The sequence below is a fragment of the Mirounga angustirostris genome, unplaced genomic scaffold (genome assembly GCF_029215605.1).
Source record: "Mirounga angustirostris isolate CCGP_5_RB_7025 unplaced genomic scaffold, mMirAng1.0.hap1 SCAF_9, whole genome shotgun sequence".
Taxonomy (NCBI): Eukaryota; Metazoa; Chordata; class Mammalia; order Carnivora; family Phocidae; genus Mirounga; species Mirounga angustirostris.
The window spans coordinates 104,715,074-104,740,040 of NW_026991717.1; the positions used below are offsets into that span (position 1 = coordinate 104,715,074).

The following is a 24,967-nucleotide window of genomic DNA, read 5'->3' on the forward strand; positions in this document are numbered from 1 at the left end:
AATCTACTTCTCTAATTTGACCACCCTCCCAATTCTGCCCTGTGAAATCGCCCGGGTCACGTCTTGGCTTCAGAAGAGTGCTTCTGGTATTTGAATTTAACATTCAAATCTCCTTTAATTCTTCCTTTCTTGTGGCAAAAAAGTTATTAATTTCTTCAGCCATTTCTCAAATGGCATTTTTTCTAGAAGCCTCACCAATCTGGTCACCCTTCTCTCAACATTCTGTAGTTCATTAACGTCTCTCACAGCATGGTACCCATTGTTTAGTACAAGACTCCAAATCTGCCTAGAACAAAATCTAGATGAATTATTACCTCATATAATGTGTACCCAAGGCTTTCTATTAATATTATCTAAAATTACATAAGAGATTTTAGTAATTTCACCATACCACTAGTTCATATTTAGTTAATTACAACCCTCAAAGTTCCCATCCCCCACAATGAACTATTTTAAGATGCATCTCCTACGTTCTGTACATATTAAATAGAGTTTGCAGAACCTAGAGTCAGAATTTTACATTTATCATTTTACAGGACACTGTTCTTCCCTCCCCCTCGAAAAACCCCTAGCTTTGAAGCCCAGGCCACTTTCCTAAAGATATCAGCACCAAGTTCACTGCCTTTCTCCAATCTCTGCCATGGTTCTTTGTGATTTCGGTAACTGTGTCGGTGATCATTTTACTCCTGCCCTTGCCATCTGGACTCCACTCCTCCAATGACCTTGTCTTCCACTCCAGCTCAGTCTCCTTCTCAATAACTGTACTCCCTCCTAAATCTCTGTCTCAAACACCCACTCTGGAAGGACCACCTCTTATCCTTTCAGTTCCCTTATTAAGGAATCCCTGTCCCATCTGTTCTTCTATCCTACCAGCCCATACATATCATCTTCTCACTGAGCATCAGCCCCGTCTTGTCCTCCTTCCCTCTTCCCCAAATTCCTTAACCCATCAGTATCCTCATTGCCTTACACACAGTTCACCTCCATGGCCCCTCTCTTCCTGTCATGCTCACTGAAAAACAAAACAAAACCAGTCCAACCATCCACTTACTCCAAACCAATGCTCAGGCAGCTGAACATGGCCGAAAAAAAAGATAACATATATGGTAACTGATCTCACATCAAACTCATGACCACAAACTCCAAGTGAGCCCCAGGACTGCTCAGAATTCCGTTTCTACTAATCCTTCCGCTCTGCAATTCTAGCAACAATTTTATACTTTCTCCCCTCCTCTCAAACTTCCAACTCTACTCCTGCCTTCACTCTTCTCTTGACCTTGCTTCCTAGTTCATGGAAAATAGAAGCAGTCGGAAGAGAACCTCTAGCTATTCTCACCACCCCCCCTCCCCACCCGGCTCGTCTGTCTTTGCTCCAGTTATATCCACAAGCTGTCCTTAAATCCATCTAACATCAGCCCTCTGCCGTGCCCTGGATCCATTCCCCTCACCTACTCTGTTACAGGAAACATACTCTCTCTCCTACACTATCCATCTTTCCATCTCAACTGCATCATTTGTATCACTTTACAAATACGCTTTAAAATCCCCCAGAGTAAAAAAATAAATAAAATATTCCCTTCTCTTGATCCCAATCCCATAGACTGATAGATACATAGATAGATTTTGTTTTCCCAGGTGGTCTGAGCAAGTTGTGCTCATGTTTATTTATCCTGTGTTGACCTCCGAAAACTAGCTCATGCCCTTGTGCCCATGGGGTTAGATTATTATAATGCCCTTCTAGTCAAGCTTCCAGAGATGACATGGGAATAAGGAAAATGAAAAATGACACCAAAGGAACTGTTTCATTAAACTAAATACTAATGTGAAACAGAAAGATGCACCTCTTCTAGGAAACCACGACCTGTGTTTAGCACAGATACTTTCAAAACGGAGGCAATGAATGTTGACTAAATTGAATTGAATCTCAATGGTTTCTCACTTTACAGATAATAAAAACTTCCTGGAACCTGTGCTATTCAGGATACAGTATTATGAGCAAGAAAATCCACAACTTGTCTCCAAACCTGGAGGATCAGAAGCAGATGAATGCCCTAGAAAAGAGACGGGAGGCAAGAAGGCCTATGGTAGATTTGAGGGGCAATGACCAGGATGGGTTTCCAGGAAAGTTGAGTTCATGAAGAGGAGGTGATGCTGGAAGCCTTGATAAAGTTTATTATCAATGTATTTTTAGGGTATGTAAATGTTTCTAAATTTTAATTCACCCTGACTTGAATTCCCTATATGAAAGGACATATACCATACTTTCCGCCAGAAATGTTATTGATTGTAACCAGAGGCTATGTCCAGAGAAATAAATTACATTAGAAACTCTTTTATTCTTCTTATGTGTTCTATAAAATATTGTAAGTGTAGTGTGCCTTCTCATTTCAACATAACTGTAGCTTTCTCAAAAGATGAAAGAAAACAGAAACTGAAATTTACACCTTCTGAAGGGGATTACTGGGAATGACTCCAAATTAAAAAATATACACACATCTATCAAACACACCCACAAGTTAAGAGATTCAATCCAGCCTCCACGTGAATTATAGAAGATGATCAGTGATATATACAGTACAATTTATTATACTAAACAATAAACACAGGATATATAAATATTCTGGTTACTTAAATCATAAGAGATAATTTATAGTTTTCCCAATAGAGTATCACATTCAGCATTTGAAAAATATAAATTTATGAGCATTGTGGTCCAAATAAAGTAAAAATCTCTCTCTCTCTCTCTCTCCAATTTAAGAAATTTAAGTCAAATTATCTGTAAGTAAATATTACAGAAGCAAATCATATTGATTTCTCTGGACCATTCTCCATTCTGTTCGTTTTGCCTTGCATGCATGAAGCAATCAATGAGTTAATTTCCAAAGCGAACATGAGTTAACTTCTCACCACTGCATTTTGTTCAAATGTTCTATTTTAAATTATTCCTTTAAACAAAGGGCCATTCTTCTATCCTTGTGTTATTGTATGCTCCCTTTGAATAGTTTCCAGGAATAAAATAACTGATCATGAGAAAACAAAACAGTTGCTCTTACCATCCTTTGTATAAAGTTATTAGATGATGGTGCTGATTCATGATTAAACAACTCTAAGATGTTGTAGCTTACACAGGGTGTATTAAATGTTCCCTTGACAATAGACATCATTTCACATGCCCATTATCAAATTTCAACATGAAAAATTGTAGCTTTAACAGAAAGTGTTACTTTTTATTAAGAACATTTCCAATCCACAAAAGGGACAGGAGCAATGAGAATACCTGAAAATACAGTGCAGTTTTAATGATATTTAAACATATATTAATTGCAGGACATTACTAAGAAATATTTTTTGGACTGTTTCTTTAGGAGCTTTAATTACCATCAATGTATAAAAATAAATAACAGAATTTCTGTCCAGATGGCATGATTAGTGCTGTTTTTCAGAAAAAAAAAAAGCTTTTAAAATATCAATATCTGTCTTACACTTTATAATCCTATCTGAAAAAGAAACAAAATCTGTTTACAGTGCATCACGCTCAAAGTCTAAGTTACTTCTTAGTTTGAGTCCCAAAGAGCACCATTCTTTTTAAAAAAGTAGATCAGTGTGTTTAATAGGCTCCCTCCGGATTTTGTCTCTGATAAAGTTAAAGATGTACCTACTGACTTTGCTTATAGCAATAAAACTGTCACAATAACAGACAAGGAAGCTGGCCCAGATTTTGTTTGGATTTTTCAAGACCTAGCTGTTTATTTAGATATCATTTCCAGCATCTAGGTCTCTAGATATATACAGATATATACAGCAGGATATATAATGTCCTGCAATTAATATATGTTTAAATATATGTTTAATATCGTATACTAGTAGCCTCTCCAGTATAAGAAATATGAAACATATAGATTTAAAACATTAAACAATCAACAACTATATGAGACATTCCTTCAAGCAGCAATAATAAACTAAAAATGTTCTATATAAATATGCAAAATATATGCTCCTTTCCTGTCCCTTCATCCCCCTCCCATCCAAACTCAGCATCATCATGTTCCATTTTATTAGTGTATTTGTTATCTAGAACAGGAAACCCCCAACATATTCAGCAAAGTAAAGTATTTCTATAATTTTCTATAATAATAATAATGTTAAAATTGCAAATGGCTACTTTGTGACAGGAGTTGTTCTAAACATTTTATATATAGCAACTCATTTTAGTGTATAGTGTGTTACTGAACACAGGGCACTAGCTTCCTTTCCCAGCTTCCCCGAACCCTGGTGACACTAGTGGGAGGTGGGAAATATTTATAAAGAAATAATTTACTTTGATGATGGTGGATAAAGGTTCTGAGCTATGAGCTACAAAGAACAGTAATGGTAAACCGACAAAAAATGTACCTCCCTTTGTCTTTCATCTTTTTCCATCTTCCTTTGCAATTATAAGGAGTTTTGTTTTCATTTAGATGAAGTTGAAAGAGAGGCTAGGCAGCCTTTCTTAGTCTTAAATCCTTCCCACCCCCACACCCTCATATAATAATATATGACAAATGGGGTTTTCTTCCTTGGAGTTTTCTTTTCTTTCTTTCTTTCTTTTTTTTTTTTCTGATTATGGTCCCAATTTTTTCTCTTCCCATCAGAATGTTGTTATGTTTTAATTATTGCATTCCCCAAACCTCCTTTCCTCAGCACAAATCTTTTGTACTGGACCAGAATTAAAGGCTACCTAATGCACTCCACATGACCCTTAAGAGAGGCGGTGGCTTAAGAAAGGTGTTTCCCTAAATCAGCTGCCAAGAACACGCAAGCAGTCCCACCCCTTTTCCACTCTTCCGGAAGCACCCACCGCCCCAGATCCTCGAGGACTACGTTCACATCTACACAACTCCCATTCCACTACAGCAAAGCTTTTTCAGAAAACAACACAGCACCGCCCCCTCTAACTCCCTGCCTGGAAACACAGGGCTACCCAGGCCGGCAGCCCCTCCCCGAAGCTCTCCTCCCGCATCCTTTGGTCGGGATGCTCCAAGGCCCTGGTCCCAGCAGGGCACCCGCGTGCTCCGGCTCGAAACGGGGGGTCAGGCTAAGGGTGACCGAACCCAAGGCAATTTCCAAATGCCCAGGCGGGTCCAGACTGCCCGTAAACTGTGCCTCGTTCACTCACCACCACCAGTCAAGCCCTCTCACACCGCAGCCAGGCCGGCCGCTCTTGACGGGTTCCAAGTTTCAATGCTCCCTGCAAGATGGGGACATCTGGGCAGTTCTGGGCGGGGACAGTCACAACTCCCAACCCTCTGGCAACGCTGCCCCTCCTGAATGAGACGCGCACACCTTGGGATTTCAGTTTTCTGCGGCAGGGAGGGGGAGGTGGAGAAAGGGAGGGGGAACTGGGAGGGCGTAGGGTGTGGCGATTTGTGGAGGGAAGGGGTAAGAACACTTCCAGCCACAGCTCTGCCCCGGACCCAGCCGGATCCAGCGGCAGCCGGCCCGCCCGTCGCTTTGTTGTCAGCGTCCCCTGTAGCTGGCGCGCACGCCGAGCTCAAACACGCCCCAGAAAATCATCGCAACTGGCCGGGCGGGCCCTACAGCCCCCAACCCCTTGGCGGACGGAAGAAACTTGTACGCGGGCGCACCAACAGCCTGGATGCTGCGGTCTGCCTCCGAGGACAATTTTTAAAGCCGAGATAACAATGATAATGAAACAGAATGAAACGATAGTCTTTCGTCTTCTTCCGAGCCTTTGGGGGGAAAAAAATTCCTGTTTTCTACCAGTCCGCCAACATTTACAGTCGCCCGGGGCGAAGCGGGCTGAGGCTGGTGCTCAAGGTAGAGAGCGCGAGCGAGGTGCAGAGCCGAGATGCGGAGAAGGGGACCGGGCTGGGGGACCCCGTCCCCGACGCCATTTGCGGGGCAGCGGCGCCCGCCGCCCGCCTTACCTGTGGATGCAGTTTCCATGGCAACTGGCGGCGGCCGGGCGGGGCCCGAGTCCGGTTCCCGCGGCGCCGCTTCGCCCGCCCCGGCGCCCAACGCCCGGCCGGGCTCCCCCGCCTGCGGCGCCGGCTTGGCCCCTGTCGGCGTCACCGCTTCGTTCTCGCCCTCCCCCCGGTCCCCGAACCACTGGGACCCGGAGCCTGCCAGCGGCAGCAGCGCGTCTTGGGGATCCGGCGGCGTGGCCATGGCTGGCGGTCCCCCCCCCACCCCCCGGCGCGGCGAAGGCGGTTTGGCGGGGCCGAGGTGCGGTGCCTGGGCGGCCGGGCGCTCCCTGCTGCTGCCCCCGCCGGGACTCGGGGCTTGGGGAGGCCGCGGTGTTAGCGCCGCCGCCGCCGCCGCAACTCCGGCCGAGCCGCCGGCTGCCGCTCTCCCCGCTTCAGCTCCTCCTCCTCCCCCTCCTCTTCCTCCGGCCCCGCCGCGGCCGCTGCTGGCGCTCCGCCTCCTACTCCGGCCGCCGCCGCCGCTCGCTACTCGCAAGCCTGTTATTACGCAGGTGAAAATGGCCTGCTTCGTCCTGGTCTCCCTCGGCCCACATCAGCCCCCGGTGGCAGGCCCCGATTAGGGGATGGGCCAAATCCACTCGAACCTTCCTCTCTGTTGGGTAAGGATCTAAGGAGAAGATGAGCAGGTAGAAGCAGTCCCCAGCCGAAGCGTGACGGATGAGGCAAGCCGCCCTCCCAACTCCTAAACTTGAGCCCCGACTGGTGTCTTGGGACTCAGGGCAAAGGAAGGAAGCTTGGAGATCTCAAGGCCACGGTTCTGAGGGTGACCAGTATCAGCTGTGGAGGGGACGCGGGTCTGCGCGGGGAAGGGTGAAGATGAATGTTGGCAGGAGACAGGGAGCTGCAACCCTGAGGTTAAATGCTGCGTCCTTAAAAACTGTTGTTTCCAGAACAGGGCTGAAAATAGTGGAGTACAGGAAAGAACTACCAGGAGAGCCTCCGTAAAAAAGCTTGCCAGACCTCATCGGTACCAGCACTGAAAGCAAGTAGGATGTCACTAGGCAGGACGAAAAGCGGTTATGCTTCCTTTCAGAAACACTGAGCCAAAGTCATGCAAATGATAAGCTGTCTGCGCAGTCTATTTTATTTGAGAATGTGGACACCTCAGGAACCTTGCTTTTTTTTTTTTTTTTTTTTCTCCTTTACAGCCGTCTCAGACAAAGTGGAAGATACTTGAAAGATAAACCGAACTCAGAGAAGTGGGCTTATAATGTATTATTCCCGTATTGGAGCCATCTTTTCAAACAAAACTTGTGCCTTATTTGTTCTGAAATTGTCTATGAAATGATGTGGTTTGGGAAAAAAATAAATTTCAGGCCAACACACAGGGTAGAAGAATAGGCTTATCCATTGCTCTTTCTTTGGAAAAGGTGGAACATGGAGTAGAAGTACTTGGGACGTTGTGAAACAGCTAAGCCACCATAGGCCTATCAAGGGTTTCATACCTGTTGATTTTTTTTTAAGATTTTATTTATTTTTGCGAGAGAGAGAGAGAGATCGTGGGCATGAGAGGTGGGGGAGAGGCAGAGGGAGAAGCAGACTCCCTGTCGAGCAGGGAGCCAGATGCAGGACTCGATCCCAGGTCCCCGGGATCATGACCTGAGCTGAAGGCAGATGCTTAACCCACTGAGCCACCCAGGCACACATACCTGTTGACTTTTTATTCAAAGTCCAACTTAAGCACTATTCAGATTCTCCTCAAAAATGCTGAAACTAAAAGTCTAAATTGTGCCCAACCCTTCGTTCTTCTAGTACACTGTTCAAAAGATGTCCAGTGATAATAAATTAGAGAAAATGTATTCACTCAGTAGACAATAAATATGGCTTACTAGTGCCGGATGTCCCTGGAAATATGATGATCACCAAAATTTTACATTACTGGTATCTTTAAAAATTATCATGGACATGTTCATTATTTTGATTATGATGATAGCTTCACAGGTGTATACATATGTCAGAACTAATCAAATTTTTCACTATAAATACGTGCAATTTAATGTATATCTATTTTACCTCAATAAAGCTATAAAAAAAATTACCCCCTCCGTCAACAACAACCAAAAAAATTCTTGGTTATCTTGAATCATGGTTTTTGAAATCTTTCCATGGGAAAAACAACCTTGTTTAAGAAATCTTTAAGATGAAAAGCTATTCCACTGCTGTCTTTCCATGGAGCTTAATCCTGTTGTATAATCAGGGGGCACTTGTGAGACTTTCAAATCTATTGTTTAGAACTCCTCGGAGCATCAGAAATACCGGATGGAATTTCTCAGTTTCATTATTGATAACATGCCATGAACACAGTAAACTCTAACGATACAACATTAAGTGGTTACGGGTGGGTACTGGACATTTGAGAATTGTTAGGGTAAGGGAGTTACATACAGAATTACACAGTGTATGCTATTTTGTTTCCCTGGGAAACACTAATGAAAGTCATCATAAAGAAATGGAATATCTATGCAAGCCTCTTAATTTCCTTATGCATAAATAGATAAGGAATTTGGAAATAGGATTCTAATTATTTTCCATATTTCATCAGATGTTGATCAATACTCTAATTGAGAAGGTGAAGAGGAAATAGCCAGTTAGGTGTATTTAGATTTTACTTGTTAGAGGAAATTGAAAATTTCCATTTTCACTTCCAATTTAATTGAAATATCTATTTTGATAAATGATTCTGTTTTGCTCTGCTGAAAAGAGATGTATTCACTCTTTCAGTTTTAGCAATCTTCACAACCATCTTTACTTTTTTAGATCCCACCTCTGGATATATACAAATAATCGTCTATTTGGGTGAAGAAATTTTCAGGGTTGTGCTTTGGTTTGAAATTACCAATGTTTAGCCACATTATTTTATATTTGCACCCCTGTGTACCGACAAAACTTGGCTAATTTGGAGATTTATGGGCATAACACACAGTCAGCTGTGGAATTCAGGGCTTGCATAGTTGCTCTAAGTTATGAATTGCTCTAACATGCTTTGGAGATTAAAAAAAATGAGGTTGGCACTTTTAAAGAATTCTTAGCAAGAAGAGTTGAGACAAAAGAACTGTCAGGTTTTGTCTTTGAAGACAAAGCTATTGTTTTTTTGAAAAGAAGTTTTGTTCATTATTTCAAAAGAAGGAATCTGTTGAGGAGCATTTATTTAACACTAGCTTCTTAACTTAGACCAAACCTTATATCATGTCGAAAGGGGGTATAGGGCAGGCAAAAAGAGCACCACAAGTAACAAAATTTAACCAAGATGAAATCCTTTCCAGCTTCAATATTAAAGTTACATAAGAGCTCTGTGCCTCAGTTTCCTCAACTGTAACCTAGATATTTTAATAGTATCTTCTGTACAGGGTTTGAGGGAGCACCAAATGGGCTGACATAAGTAGGTATATTATTAACAAAAAGAGCACATGCCAGATTATTTCCAGAAAATGGCTTATAATGGTAAAAGCTCTGCCTGCATTTTTATATTTGCAAAGATCAAAGAATCAAAGCCAAAGAATCAAAGAATTCATTTAAAACAAATTAGATGAGAAATGTTCCCCAATATTGAGTGACTATTGGTCTTTTTCCACTTGAAAATCCTATAATTCTGAAAGGCAAACCTTACATAAAGATAAATATATTTCAAAGGTTCTTTGAAGTAGCTGGGTAACACACACACACACACACACACACACACACATCTCAACTTGGAATAGCCTATATTGGGAATGGCAAATATAATTCATTGATTGAATAGTACTGAATGGGTGGGGCACTGTACTGAGAGTCTTGGGCTATGTTCAGATTCAGTAGGAAAAAGTGCCTAGAAGGATAAGCACTAGCTACATGCAGACAAGTGAAGGAGATGTGGTAATATATGCCAAGTATTTGCTTTCTCTGGGTTATATGTTTATCAGCACCCAAGCCTAGTTTCTACTTCTGCTTTTTTTTTTATTCTTATGTTAATCCCCATACATTACATCATTAGTTTTAGATGTAGTGTTCCATGATTCATTGTTTGTGCATAACACCCAGTGCTCCATGCAGAACGTGCCCTCCTCAATACCCACCACCAGGCCAACCCATCCTCCCACCCCCCTCCCCCCAAGAACCCTCAGTTTGTTTTTCAGAGTCCATCGTCTCTCATGGTTCGTCTACCCCTCCGATTTCCCCTGCTTCATTCTTCCCCTCCTGCTACCTTCTTCTTCTTTTTTTTTCTTAACATATACTGAAACAAATAATGCAATAGTTTCTACTTCTGAAACTTTTTAGGAAAGAATGCAACTGTGAAATCACTCCCATTGACTTAGTAAGAAAAAGTGTTTGACTCAAGATGGGACTCATTCTGCAGCCTCAAATTTTTCTGAAATCGTTGTGTGTGGGGTTGGTTCAAAGCTTACTGTGTCTGTACCATCCAGCTCATTTTGCAACATGGTTTTTACTCTACTACAATGGGTGGAAGCTCTTGAATTTTATATGGAAAAGTGTCCTCCCTTTCCTACTGCAGTGAAAGAACATTTAGATTGAAACTAATTTATAGATACCATAGACTGGTGCACAAGAGAGCTGTGTTTTCTCCAGGAGACCAGTACAACACTCACAAACATCTCACAACACATCTGGAACACACCAGTTCCCTTCCATCCATAGGGAGTAGCTGCTGTTTCTGACTCAGCCATCCAAGGGGATAAAACATCAGTGCTTCTAATGTCCTCCAGTAGGGAAGGAAAGAAGAGAATTGATCGCTTTTCAGTAACCCAGTTTTGGCTTTCTTATAGAATTTGTGCATTTGAGCAAAACTGCAAAGATGTGTTATTTCTTTGGGCAAAAACATGAATTAGGAGATCTGTGACATGAATTCTCCATGCTTTGGACTCACAAAACACCTTTTAAGATATTCTGAGCTGGAGGAGCAAGCCAAAATCTACATGATGGAGGTAAATTGCCTTTGAAGAGTTCTTTGCATTTTGCGAACAGATCTCATTGACTAAACACACATGCCAACTTTTAATTTCCAAAATCTGATGAGAGATATGGTATCCTCACAGTAAGTTTTTTATTTATTTGACAACCAATGAATTAGCAGATTTCAAATGTGCTTCTTGGTGATTTGTATTTATTGTTTTCATAACAGCTTTATTGAGATTTAACTTGCATACAATATAAAGTGTCTAATGCAATGATTTTAAGTATAGTCACATAGTTGTGCAACCATCACCACGATCAATTGTACAACATTTTCATCCCTCCAAAAAGAAACTTCATGCCCATGAGCAGTCACTCTCCACCCCCACAATCCAAATTCCGTCCTAGGCAATCACTAATTTATTTCCTGACTCCATAACTTTACCTATTCTGGATATTCCATATGGATGGAATCATACAATATGTGCCCTTTTGTGACTGGCTTCTTTTCCTTGGCATGATGTTTTCAAGGTCCACCTATCTTATAGCACATATCAGTACCTCATTACTTCTTCTTGTATGGATTCTCCGTTGTATGAATATGCTCTAACTTGTTTAACCACTCATCAGTTGATAGACATTTAGGTTGTTTCTCCTTTGGGGCTATTATAAATAAAGCTGCTATAATTGTTTGTGTACAAGATTTTGGGGAGCACATTTTCTTTTATCTTGCATATAACCTAGGACTGGAATTGCTGGGTCATATAGGGTCTGTGTTTCCTTGTTTGAGGAACTGTCAAATTTTTAGAGAATTTTGTTTTCCAAATTAACTGCACCATTTAAAAATCCTGTTGGCAGCATATGAGGGTTTCAATTTGTCCACATTCTTGTCAGCACTTGTCATTACCTGCCTTTTTTTATTACAGCCATCCTAGAGGGTGTCAAGTAATATCACATTTTAGTTTTGATTTGCATTTCCCTGATAATTAATGATGTTCAGCATCTTCTCATGGGCTTATTATCCATTTGTATATCTTCTGTGGAGAAATGTCTATTCATTCCCAAGCTTACTTTTAAATTGGGTTATTTATCTTTTATTATTTAGTTGTAGAAGTTCTTTATAATTCTGGATACGAGTCTTTTATCAGATATATGATTTGCAAAATTTTTTTCTCCCATTCTATGGATTATCTTTTTACTTTCTTGATAGTGTCCTTTACAGCACATGTGTGTTTAATTTTTATGAAGCCAAATTCATCTACTTTACCTTTCATTGCTTGTAGTTTTGGTGTCATATCTAAGAAACATTGCCTAATTCCAGGACCGAAGATGTACAGCTAAATTTTCTTCTAAGAGTTTCATAGTTTTACATCTTATGTTTAGGTCTTTGACCCATTTTGAGTTAATTTTTATATATCATGTGGATAATTTATCTTTCTTATTTTGTGAATTGCCTTTTGTGTCCAGTCCAATTGCCTTGTCTAGTCAGGTATTTTTTTTCTTAAATATTTTTAAATGCTCTTTGTATTGTATTTTTGTCATTTATGTTGCAGATATTTGTCACATTTTATTGTTCAGGCATGATGAGAAAACCAAGGTTCTGAAAAAACCTTCAGAGATTTCTTCAAAGTCACATGGCTAAAGCAGCTGTTACTAAAGTCTAAGTCTGCTGACTCTAGGACTTAAGCTCTCCAAATTAAAATCCTGACATAGTAAAACCAATTTTTCAGTTTGTATATACTGTACCATTGACAAGACCCTGGCCCAGCAGAGCTCAATAGAGACCACAGAGGGATTCAAGATTAGGAATCACAAACTAGATCCAAAGTATTCCAAGTTTAAAGCAAAATCATCAGCATCAAGACCAAGGATAAAGAAGGTATTGACGGCCTGTGTGGAAGTCAGAACCCTGGACAGCTCAGTAGGAGCCTTAGGCAAAAACTGGAGGTTTCTTCTAACTTTAGACTATAATTACTGAAACTCCAGAGTCGTGGTTGGCCCAAAATTATGGAGTTAGTCCCAGTTTAAAGGGCACCGGTCTTATTCATATGGCCCCAGTCTCTCCTGAGGAAAAATGTCATACCATCTTCTAAGAGTCTGTCGTTTTTGTGAAGTGACATGGCCTCATCTTTGGGCCTGACAAATATGTTAAGAAATCCCAGTTACCTGGGGCTTCTTAAGGGTTAGTCCAGTCTGAGGAGAAATTGTTTTCTTTCTCTCCTTGCTTGGAGCTCTTTATCTAGAAAGCTGCTTTTCCATCAAATTTAGAGACTGGCAGGAACTCCACTGTAAGTGGGGGTCCTGAGACATTACTTAGCAAAAGCTTAAGTTTACATGAGAGTTCCAAGGAAGAGTTGAGGGGAATACTGGTGTAAAAGTCTCAGAGCCAGGGTATATTTATGATTCCATATATACCATGACACAAGTTTGACCAGTGGTGTCATAGAGCAGATGGGACCACACAAAACTCTATGGCTTGGAATCACTAATTCTACACCTGAAACTAATATTACACTGTATGTTAACTAACTGGAATTTAAATAAAACTTGAAAAAGAAAAAAAAAAACCTTCTGTGGCTTGTATGCACTTATGAGCTGTCCTGAGACATTCATCGTCTATCTCACTGCAGCCCTATTTGGGTAGAGGTGTAAGACAGTAATAAATCAGGATAAGCCTGTAATGACTGGGAAATTAACCTAAGGGAAAGTCCTGATGACAGCAGAAGGTTCCGAATAAAAGTCCTGAGTGTGAAGAGAGTCCAGGATACCTAGCACATAATCAAGAGACAGAAACACTTTGGGTCTGTTTCATTTCACTTGAAGAAATAAGAGAAAAAGAGAATCTTGAACTATGTCTCTTGGGAAATGGGTACAGCATATTGCAACATCAGTCATGAGGCTAGCTTTCTGTTTTATAAGCAACAGGTCAACTATCTTAAGTAGACAACTGCTCTTCAGAAGCATCAAGGTGTTACTCTAAAATACTGTTACTCTTCAACAGAATTATGGCTTCCTGGGCAGCTTAACTGTGGAGACTTTAGAAAGATCTTTCTTCCAAACATTGCTCCTACTCTAGCCTGCAACTGGTATTGGAAATACAACATTTTGACTTTATAAATTTGTCAGGTCAGTACTGTTATAAATGGCAGCATCCCCAGAAATGGTAACTTGGCATTCATAGCATTGATACCTCATAGTGAATTACCAGACAACTTACTAAGCTGAGCTTAGATTTTGATAAGGAGAGAATGCTAGAGCCAAAGTATTCCATGTTGCCTGGGGAAGACAGCCCAGAGGATTGCAGTTGCAGCCCTTTGAGAATCAGAGGAAGATGCTTAACTTCCCCAGGGCTGAATTCATTTCAACAAACTATAAACCTGCTTACCAATTGTTGCAGATTGTAATATTGTAATAGAAATTATCTCTAGGATTGTGAAAACATTTATTTTCTTAAGTGTTTTTCATCTTTTCTGAATTCTCTAAGAAAAAAAAGCAGTTATATGAAAAGTCTCAAAAGTAAACACCAGCATTTTTTGGATACTAGTAATTTTGTTTATAAATTTTTCATGTAAGGTCATTTTAAGCATCAAGAATCAATTCATGAAAGGAGCACTACAGGCTGTCAGTAAGCCAGAGGAAGATAAGGATTATGCATTTGACTATATTGAGAAAACCTCATGTATACCATTCAATGAGCAATACATCTCTAATACCTAACTTCAAATTTTGCCACCCCCCCAAAAAACCCCATGAAACTACATACATAGTAAACTACCAAATGAATTTTTGAAAGCAAAAGGTTTATATTTGTAAGAAGAATGATATCAAATGGTAGACTATTTACAATCTGATATTGTCCTTTTGTGCAGACACCTGCGAAACTGGAATCTCCTGCAAACTGTGGAACAAGCTTCTTGAATAATTCCACCCACACAATTTATTTGATAGTTACCCTCTTCATTTGTTCATTCATAAATGTATTGAATACTTCCTCTATTTGTCAGGTTGGGATAGACTATGCTTCAGTAAAATATTAATTCTGAAATTTCAGTGGCTTAGCACAACAGAATTCCCAGGCTCAAATCTAGTATGGTTCAGGGGGAGCCCTGATCCACATGATCAATCAGAGACTCAGACATAGAAACTCCACCAAATTGCAGCTAGAACACATGGCCCTGTGGACTGCCCCAGAAGGAGAAGAAGGATCAAAGAATGGAGAATTCTCATCTGTTCCAAAATACTTCAAAGTGAAAGTGTTACACATAACTCCTTACAGAGTATTTGCCAGAACTAGTCATATGCCCCAAGTCTAATGGCAAAGGATACTGGAAAATATAAAGAAGTACATGGAGGGCGCCTGGGTGGCTCAGATGGTTAAGCGTCTGCCTTCGGCTCAGGTCACGATCCCAGGGTCCTGGGATCGAGTCCCGCATTGGGCTCCCTGCTCAGCGGGGAGCCTGCTTCTCCCTCTGCCTCTCTCTCTCTGTCTCTTATGAATAAATAAAATCTTAAAAAAAAAAAAAAAGAAGTACATGGAATATTTGGTGAATCCAATCAAATTTGTTTGAATATTTATACAGGCACTTTGGGACTACAAAGGTGAATCAATTTTTTAATATTTATATAATCAAATCATGGAGAGAATAAAATGTGCATGTGAATAATCAAAATCCAAGGTAGAGGGTGATAAGCACTAGGAAAAAGGTACATGGTAAATCAGAAGATATAAAGATTACTGCTATCTGGAGAGATCAAGAAAAGCTTTATGGGATGAGAAGTATTTGAGCTAGGCTTTGAAAGTTGTAGGATTTGTACATGAAGAGCTGATGAATAGAGATCATTCTGGTCTCAGAAACAGTAAGGGCATGGGAGAGAGAAATTATAGGGAACTTACAGAGAAGAATAAGTCTGTATTTTTCTAAAGCAAAGGTCCAGCAAAGTCAGAAATAAAAATAGAAAAACTGGTTGGGCTCAACTTGGGAAGGAACTAGAATGCTAGGTTAAGATGTTGGGATTTATATAGATATATATGTATGTAAGAGTCTCAATGAGAGGTATGACAGATGCTATTCAGGAAAAGATAGTAACTAAAATGGTTTGGACTGGAAGAAAACTAATGGTAGGGAGGCCAGCTATCAGGCTATTAAAGTTATTTTGATGAAGGGCAACTGGGAAAGAGAAAGTAATAGAAATGGGGGGACATATATTAAAAATATTTCAGTCAACAGAATTTGATACCTGATTAAACATGGGAAGAGTAAAGATTGACCCAAAGGTCCTGAATTTGAGGGATGGAGAGTTCATAAGTGTCATTAACAGGAATTTAAAAAAAAAAAAAAACGGGAAGAGAAGCTGTTTGTGGAAGAATAATTAGTTAATGTTTGGCCATGCAGAATTTAATGAGCAGATGAGACACAGGTGAAGGTATCTAGCTGGATACTAGAAATGTGAAAAGGAGGTCAAGGTCAAAGCTGGTGATTCAGATTGAGGCATCACCTGGGTAGAGAGAATAATCTAAGTCATAAGGTTAAATAGGTATACTGGGAGAGACAGACAGTAAAGGGCTAAGAAGTAGGCCAACAACATATTCTTAAGAAATACATATTTTGGGCACCTGGGTGGCTCAGTTGGTTAATCAACTGCCTTCAGCTCAGGTCATGATCCTGGAGCTCCAGGATCAAGTCCCACGTCGGGCTCCTTGGTCAGCGGAGAGTCTGCTTCTCCCTCTGACCTTCTCCCCTCTCATGCTCTCTCTCTCTCAAATAAATAAATAATTAAAAAAAAAAGAAATACAGATTTAAGAGTCCAAAGAAGAAGAAGGAACATCCAGGGAGGTAGGGGGAAAGACCAGCCAAGGGAGGAGATTTAAGTGTGGGCGCCTTCAACAATATTTAATGCCACAGAGAGCCTGTTGGTGATGATAACTCAATTGGCCACTGAATTTGGCCATTTAATTTGGCCACTGGAAGGGAAGAGGGGAAAAGGTGACACTTGCTTAAAGAAATAAAGGGATTAAGGGAAAGTGTGGCCTTTTGGAAAGGGAGTGGAAAAGTGTATAGGCTAAGGGGGAAGATAAAATGGGGAGGAAAAACTGTAGATTCAAGAAAAAGAAGAGATAGTGATGAAGCCAGTGGATAAGGATGGAATCAGCACCTGGTGCTCCTCACCTGCTAATACTTATCACCCAAAAAAAGTAACTTACCACTTGCTCCCTTTGTCCTTGCTTATGTACTAAACCATTTCATCTGGACCCTCCAGAACTCCACTTTCTGGTCTGTTCCTGCCTCACTTGGATCCTGACTGCTTCCCTGTAGCCTTGAAGGCTCTCCTTGAAGTGGATGCTTGATATTTACCTCCAATACTGATGTTGGCCTTCTTGGTCCACAGCTCACACTCACCCCTAGAATTTAGCCAGCTCCCATCTAGTGTAGGAAAACATCCTACCTAATCTAGTCCCTCCATAGGATCCCCAAACTGGTGCAGGCCCTTGAGGGCAAGGATTAAATTTAGAATGTAGGAAATTTACATTTTTCTCAGAAATAGAAAAGAGAACACAAAGGAGATGAATATTGAGAAAAAGTTTGAGCTGCAGATGAGGGAGGTTCATGTCAAATTACCTATAACTTTTCAGTGAAGTATAAGACAGATCATCGTCAAAGCATGAAGGTGGCAATAATAGGGTTTCAGAATAGGAAAGGTTGCATGGAAGCCTAATATTTGTAATTTGTATTGCTTTTTCCAATTGACTACTATTATAATTTTCGGTACATTCTTACTCAGATCTGCTAGACTGTAATTCTTCAAATGGAGAATTCCAACATTATCAAAGAGCTTTTTATCAAAGGCATTCTAATATGCTCTCTCCGGAAGGCAATATAATCAAATAAATAATCAACTTAAACTTTCATACATAAAGTTTTTAAGACATTCTATTTCTAAAAGTTCTTCAATAATTCCAGTGGCCTTAAATGGCTTCAATAGCTATCCCACTGCTTCTAAGTCTTAGTACAAATCATTAACAAACAAACAAACAAACAAACATAAAGAGAACTGTGTGTGATTGACTGATACTGAATTGGTTAGGGACTGTGAAGTCAGGCAGGATTTGAATTCCAATTGTGCCACATCCTGGCAGTATAGTATAGAAGAAAGAGCAGAAGGGCATTGTGGCATCAGACTTCCTGGGTCCAAATCGTGTCTATCCTACCTACTTAATGGGGGCAAATAACTCCCCTAAAGCCTCAGCTTCTAACATCCATAATGATGATATTTTAACCTGTAAAATGGCAGTCATAATGTAGACCTCATAGGATTATTATGAACATCACATGAAGTGGATCATAAATTTAGGGTTAAGAGCATGAGCTCTGAAATCAGGCTGCTTGAGTTCCGATACCAGCTCTGCCACAGTCTAGCTTTGAGATCTTAGGTGAGCTACTCTCTAGGCCTCAGTTTTCTCAACTCAAAATTGTAATAAGAGGGGCGCCTGGGTGGCTCAGTTGGTTAAGCGACTGCATTCGGCTCAGGTCATGATCCTGGAGTCCCGGGATCGAGTCCCTCATCGGACTCCCTGCTCAGCGGGGAGTCTGCTTCTCCCTCTGACCCTCCCCCCTCTCATGCTCTCTATCACATTCTCTCTCTCAAATAAATAAAATCTTAAAAAAAAATTGTAATAAGAGTACGTTCTTCACAGGACTGTTGGGAAGATTGAGTGACATAATATAAGCACTAAATGGGGTGTCTGACATATAGTGAGCTCTTAATATTATGATACGTTCAGCACAGTGGCTGACATATGGTCAGCACTCATTAAATGGTATCAAATTATTCTAAAGGGGATGTTTTTAATGTCTCTTCAAGATGATTCTGATCCAGTCATAAACATTGGTTTACCTAAAGCCTAACTGACAACAGTCCAACTACCGTTGGTGGAATATGTTTTTACACAGTTGTAGAAAGTTGGAAAACTAAATTATGTTAGCGATAAGGGTGCATTTAACACTGCATCTGAGCAGACATATATAAAACATGAATGCTCTCAAGATTTTAAGTAGCGGCTCTGACATGAACAAAAAAGTGAAATAATTTCAAGCTGAAGAAACACCATAAAAATCAATGAGCACAGAGCCACAGGCAATGAGGCCCCTGCTTGGTCAAGAAATGCTAGGAAACAGCGGGGTTGGGCTGACCAGCTGGGCTAGCTGCCAGGAGAGGGATTGGGAAAGAGCATTGTGAAGATGGATTCATGTTGACTAAGAGCTATTTTGGTCCTGGAAAAATGAACTTATTCCTATATATTGTGTTGAACAGGGTAGCACTGAGTTCTTGGGTGTCTTTCTTCTCATTGATTTATACGCACATTGTATAGCAGTGACTAGCACATGGTAGATACTTAATAAACAATGGCTGAATAAATGAGTGAAGTGCAGAGTCCTAACTGGAAGACACATTGGGGATCCTTTAGACTAAGCAGGGTCACCCCTTCAAGGGATGCTGCTCCTCCATTCCAACCCTGAGACATCTCCATCAGGCACCTCCAGATCTTGAGGTATCCTGAGTCCTGGCTTTGACCATTATTGTCCTTCTGGAGATGGACTGGTTTAGATTTCAGTTTTCAGGCCCTGCTTGTCCTGGTTTCTCCTTCAGATATGGCTTCACTTCTGGTGACTTGCCTTTCCCTCGTTTCATTTCAGCCTCCTTTTACCTTGCAAGTCTCCACCCACTTCCCAGTGAAACCCAAGTCATTGGCTCTCCACTCCTTGGCTTTCTGCTCTCTACATCTGTCACCCATGGGATAGAGGCTTCTGTCAGCTCTGGTACCTGCAGGCTCTGACGTTAACCTCTTGGGTTCTGTCAATCATGTCTGTGCTGCCCATTGACCTCAAATATGCATAGAGGAATACCACCCCCAGCTCAAGGCCATGTAGAAGGTCACAGCATTCCTAAATATTTTTAAAACTGAAGTCCCTCACCTAATTCTCTTGTTTCTCCTGTAATCTTTCTCCTTAACCTTCCAAATACATTTGAAAGAAACATAAGACTCTGTCCAGCCTCTTGGCATGTCTTTAGTTCTAGCTAAAATCGTTGACGTATAGACCAGCACAGGTGCCTTAAAGTTTGGACTTCCTCATAAACCACCACTCCAGGAGGATGAGAGATTAAAAAAACTCCAATGATAATAAATACAGTTTCCTGCTCTGCTGTTTTGGGTAAGCCAGAGCTTAATCGTGATGGATTTTGAAGGAAGCCAAGAGGTGGTGACTGGGTCTGTCACCAGACAGTGCTAACAGCAGAACTATAGCTTGGTCTTGGCCTAGATTGCTAATTTCATTTAGCTTATTCAGTTCGGGCTGGGATAAAGCCACCCTATGAGTTTCAGGAAGTTCTCAATAGTCAGTCCATGTGGGCCACCCAAGTGGAAATAGTAGTGATTCTGTCCAGATTACTGTGCCTACTGACTGAAGCTGATTCAAGGCCCTATAAATACCAGCTCAGGTGTCTTCATTATGTTCCAACTTGGTGGCCTCCATAGGGGTCATCTTAAACTGATGCACTGAAGCTAACTTGGCTCCAACATTTCTCATCTTCTTTGAGCTTGGGCAGGTGAGGCACTATGCCATTTACAAGCCCCCAGTGGAGAAAGAGAGTGGAAAAAAAATCAACTCTGGTGTAAATGAGGCCCCAATCAAAGGATGAATCTTATGGAACAACCCCAGCACCTCCACTATCCAAGCTACACCCTCCAAAAGTTCTACCAACCTAAGTAGTTTCAGGAACTATACACTTTGCCCAATAATTAGAGACCATATCTCTTTTTATACAACATTGTCCGCAATGTTACTATATTACAAATACAAATATTACATGGAGCTCCATGCCCATTGCATTCAATGTGGATGATGTCCCCAGAAGCCAAATGCTGCAGCAGCCTTTGTTGCTCCACTGAAATTGAGACCAGGGCCTGGCCCACTCTCTCCTATGACCTTGAACTGCTGCTAGTAATTCTGGTTCTTTGCTGAGCTGAATCAATCAAAATATGATACTGTAAAGTTCAATTCTCTAGAATCATCTCTTCTCAAGACATTCAATAATATACATGGATTAGGCAGGGCAACGAGCTCCAACAATCTCTGGTAAATTTGGGTTTTGTGGAATATTATGGCATAGCTGTGGGAGATATATATATATATATAGCCATGTTTCTCCATCCTGACTTCCAAGCTTACCAAACTGCTTAAGGAAAACAAGCCAAGCATCATAAAAGACCCAAAAGGATTTGAAAATCACAAAGATGATCCACCCTGAAGCTATTCTAGCACACCCAGACTATTAGGGTCTTTCCTCCCCCAAGCACATGTTCTGAACACACTGTGGAGGAATATTTCCCAAGTATGATCTAGAGACTAACTACATCAGAATCACTTGATATTCTTGCTTACCATGCTGAATCCTAGGCCCTACCCCAGACCTACTGAGTCAGATTCACTGGAAATAGGCTCAGAAATATGCAATTTAAATAAGCCCCTCAAGTTATTCTTATATCCACTAGAATCTGAAAACTATAGCTGTAGCAGCATCCTTCTTAACTCAGCCTTGACTCATCATTTTCACAAATCTATTCTGCAAATTTACCACTCCCCATCCCCTGCCCTACCCAACCACCCAGTCAAAGTTATATAATATGGGAGAGGAAGTTTTTGACCACTAAAGCAGCATAAAGCCTGAAAGAATTACTTGGAAAAGGACTGTGTTTCCAATAATGACAAAAACAGGCTGTTGCAACCAAGAACATCATTCAAGTGTCTAAAGATTAAGCCAAAGTTCTGTTCATTGGTTCTCAGTCCCTCCTGGCCTGCCAGGGCAGGCCAGGCTAAGCAGAGACTAGAGCAGGTAACCATGGCCAAGTTGTAGTCAAGTAGGTCAAGGAGAAGTGTTTATAGCTAGAAACCCAGAAAGACTGGTGGAGCTGAGAGCATTAAATACTAGCAAGTAGCTGGAAGAAATGTGGTTGGATATTTAAAGCAAGGTATAGTGCTAGAAGAGCTAAGACAGAGTGGGTGAGGAGATAGTGAGGACAGTTATGGCAGGAAGACATCACTGACAATACCCACCAGAATTCAAGAAACAGGCTAATCTAGTAAAGGCCGTATTACCAGACACATCAAGTCAATGTAAGACAGTCAATCATAGGACATTGGTCAAGGCAGAGCAATTTATAGTTTAGGAGTCCCTTATTACAGCTTTTAACCCAGTCAGCACTAATTTCTCACAAAGTGAGAAAGGTTTCTAGTAGCTAAGTATATGCCATGATTTATAAGCTTCCTTCTGTTTAAGGTACCCACTATATTAAGCCAGACTAGAAGCCAAATCCAAACTTATGCAAAAGAAAGAATTTACAAGTTTATGTCACGGAAAGGTCCTTGGGTAGTGTTGCTTCAGGCTCAGCTGGATCAAGATGATCATCAGGGATCAGGATTTATCTTTCTCTCTCAGACAGAAATGACCTCTGGCAGATCCTGACATCCATCCCACTAACTTAGTTCAGCCAGGAGCCACAGAAATGTCTTTACTGATAGCTCTGAAAAGAATGTCCTGGAGAGGACTTCTATCAGCCTCACTTGTGATATGGGCATTGCTTTAGAGTGGGGGTTGGTTGTACCATGGGACAGGGTGACCAACATGTCCCAGTTTGCCTGGAATTCTTCCAGGTTTTTTGTTTGTTTTTTAGAGAGGGAGAGAGAGGGGCAAAGGGAGAGAGAGAATCTTAAGCAGGCTCCATACTCAGCGCTTAAAAGCCACATAGGGCTTGATCTCACAACCCTGAGATCATGACCTGAGCTGAAATCAAGAGTCGGACGCTTAACCGACTGAGCCACCCAGGCACCCCAGGAATTTTTCCAGTTTTAAAGCTGAAAGTCTATGTCCTGGGAAATCCCCTCAGTTCCAGGCAAAGTGGGAAAACCGGCCACCTTACTTTTTCTATGTGGCATGAGTTCCCCCACAGGAACAAGCACTTCTGTTACAAGATTAAGAAGGAAGAGGGGCTGAAGGAGGGGGAATATTTACTTCACCCAGCTGGATCCATCTGGTGCCTGGGCAGAAGCACAGTAGAAGTTCCTACCCCTTCTCTATGGCCACACTGGCAAAGCTTGTCTTTTGGATCAGGCTGGGCCTGGCCTCCACCTCAAAGGAGGTCCTGAAATTTCTCTCTTGAGATTCTTTGCACTGTCTCTGGGTCCTTAATTGTTCCTAATTCTGGCCTCGTTTTGACTCTCCTCTCTGGTGATGAGGCGGCTTGCTCTTTGGCTTTCGTTCTTGGGTTCACACTGGCTTCCGTGTCTCTGTACATCACGGTAACTCTGATCTGTGCACTTCTCTGATGCCACTGCTGCATCTTGCTTGGATTAGCCTGATGTGCTTTCAGTAGGGTCTCTGCAGCCCATCTGCCACTAAGGTCCGCCAAAGCCTTCCTACTCGTGCAGTTCACCACTGCCCCCACCTGTTTCCAGGTGGAATTCAGCATGGCTGTCCATCAAAATCCATGCTAAACTGCAATGCAGGTGCTTTCATTCCCATTTCACAAACGGGGACACTGAGGCTTAGAGGAGTGAAGTAACTTGCCCATTCACAAAGCCAGTCAATTCTGAATTAGAATTCAAAACCTTGAGCTATTTCTGTTGCACCATGCTGACTCTTTTAGGCAATATGACGGTGGTAAAATAGTAGGATCACAAATGACAACTTTTTTTAAAGTTCTGCTCAATGTGTATATATATCCTTATATTATGTCAATAATGTCAATATATTCAATAATGTCAAACACATATGTGTTATTTTTCAGAATTTTAAAACTGATCTTGACCTCTACAAGCTAAATAGTGAGGAAATTATTTTAAAATGGATTTAAAATGTATGTCCCAATAACGAATGGAGTAGCTTCTAGGCCTAGAATTCTAAACTCCTTTACTCTCAATTATGAATATTAAGCCTTTTTTCTTCCTGGACCAAATGTTGTTCAAGACCAGTAGTTCTCAACGTGTGGTGGATGACTCTCATGGTCTGTGAGGTCAAAACCGATTTCATAACAGTATTAGGATGTAATTTGCCTTTCACTCTCATTCTCTCATGTGTATGAAGCTACATGAGCTGAGATTTTGCAACAGACTCACTTCAAAAGCACATGTAAGAATCTTATGTCAGACACTTAAGTCAGACATATTCTCTTAAGTCAGACACTAAAGAACTTGTAAAACAATGCTCTTTCTCACTACTGTTTTTCTTTCAGAAAGTACAATTATTTGTATAAACATGTTATTTATGTTAACTGTAATCATTTATTCTTTTTAAAATAAATAAACATGTTTTGAAATTCTGAGTTTTAATTTCTAATATGATAAATATCAGTTGGGTGTAACTCATACCAACAAAAGTTCTTTGGGGTCCTCAGTAATTTTTAAGAGTATAAAGGAGACCCAAAGCTTGAGAACTTGTTCTAATCAAGAGATTTTTGTAATGAAGTTCTAAACTTAAAGCTCTCTCTAGTAAATATGCTTTGATAGTCTAGAAAACTAGGAAAAAATAGGGATATTCTACAAATTAGGACAGTGTGTTATTATTACAAAAAAAACCCCAACACAATAAACTTGTAGTTTGAAGTACCTGTCAGTCACTCATTACAGCTGTTCACCAATGTCTAGCGTGGCTCTCTTATGCGGCCCTGTATTTATGGCTCAAATAACACTCCTAATGCTTAGGAACTCATCTAAATTGAACTTAGAAATAAAACCAAAGGGAAGAAAATCAGTGACAAAAACTAAGAATGTTTTGAAAAGCCTTGAAGAAATGAATGTTTTCTTTTTTTCCGATGGAATTTCTGGTTGGAAAATTCTCAATGGCAATCTAAAGAATTAAGGCATTCAAAACAATGATTGCAGATGAATTAAATGATCACTTCAATTGAATAAGAAGAAGTAAAGATGATAAGTGAAGAATTCAAGACATAAAGTGCATCCAAGGGAAGGAAAAACATCTATAATAGAAAAACAAAAATCTCATCTGCAAGCATCTCATTTGTTCTCTCGTCTCCATTCTCTGAT

The 24,967-nt window shown here is 40.8% G+C and overlaps 1 protein-coding gene across 10 annotated transcripts in view; it reads right to left on the reverse strand.

The window, feature by feature from the left end:
- Positions 1-24,967, reverse strand: part of RTN1 (reticulon 1) — a 385,922-nt gene that overhangs the window by 208,309 nt on the left and 152,646 nt on the right. The window contains exon 1 of one of the 10 annotated variants that reach the window (XM_045900978.3): positions 5,928-6,330. The exons of the other annotated variants lie outside the window; for them this stretch is intronic. Within the exon in view, the coding sequence (XP_045756934.1) occupies positions 5,928-6,168 (241 nt within the window). The 5' untranslated portion in view covers positions 6,169-6,330. Of the gene's footprint in view, positions 1-5,927; positions 6,331-24,967 lie in introns of those variants that run through there. 10 annotated transcript variants of the gene reach the window in all.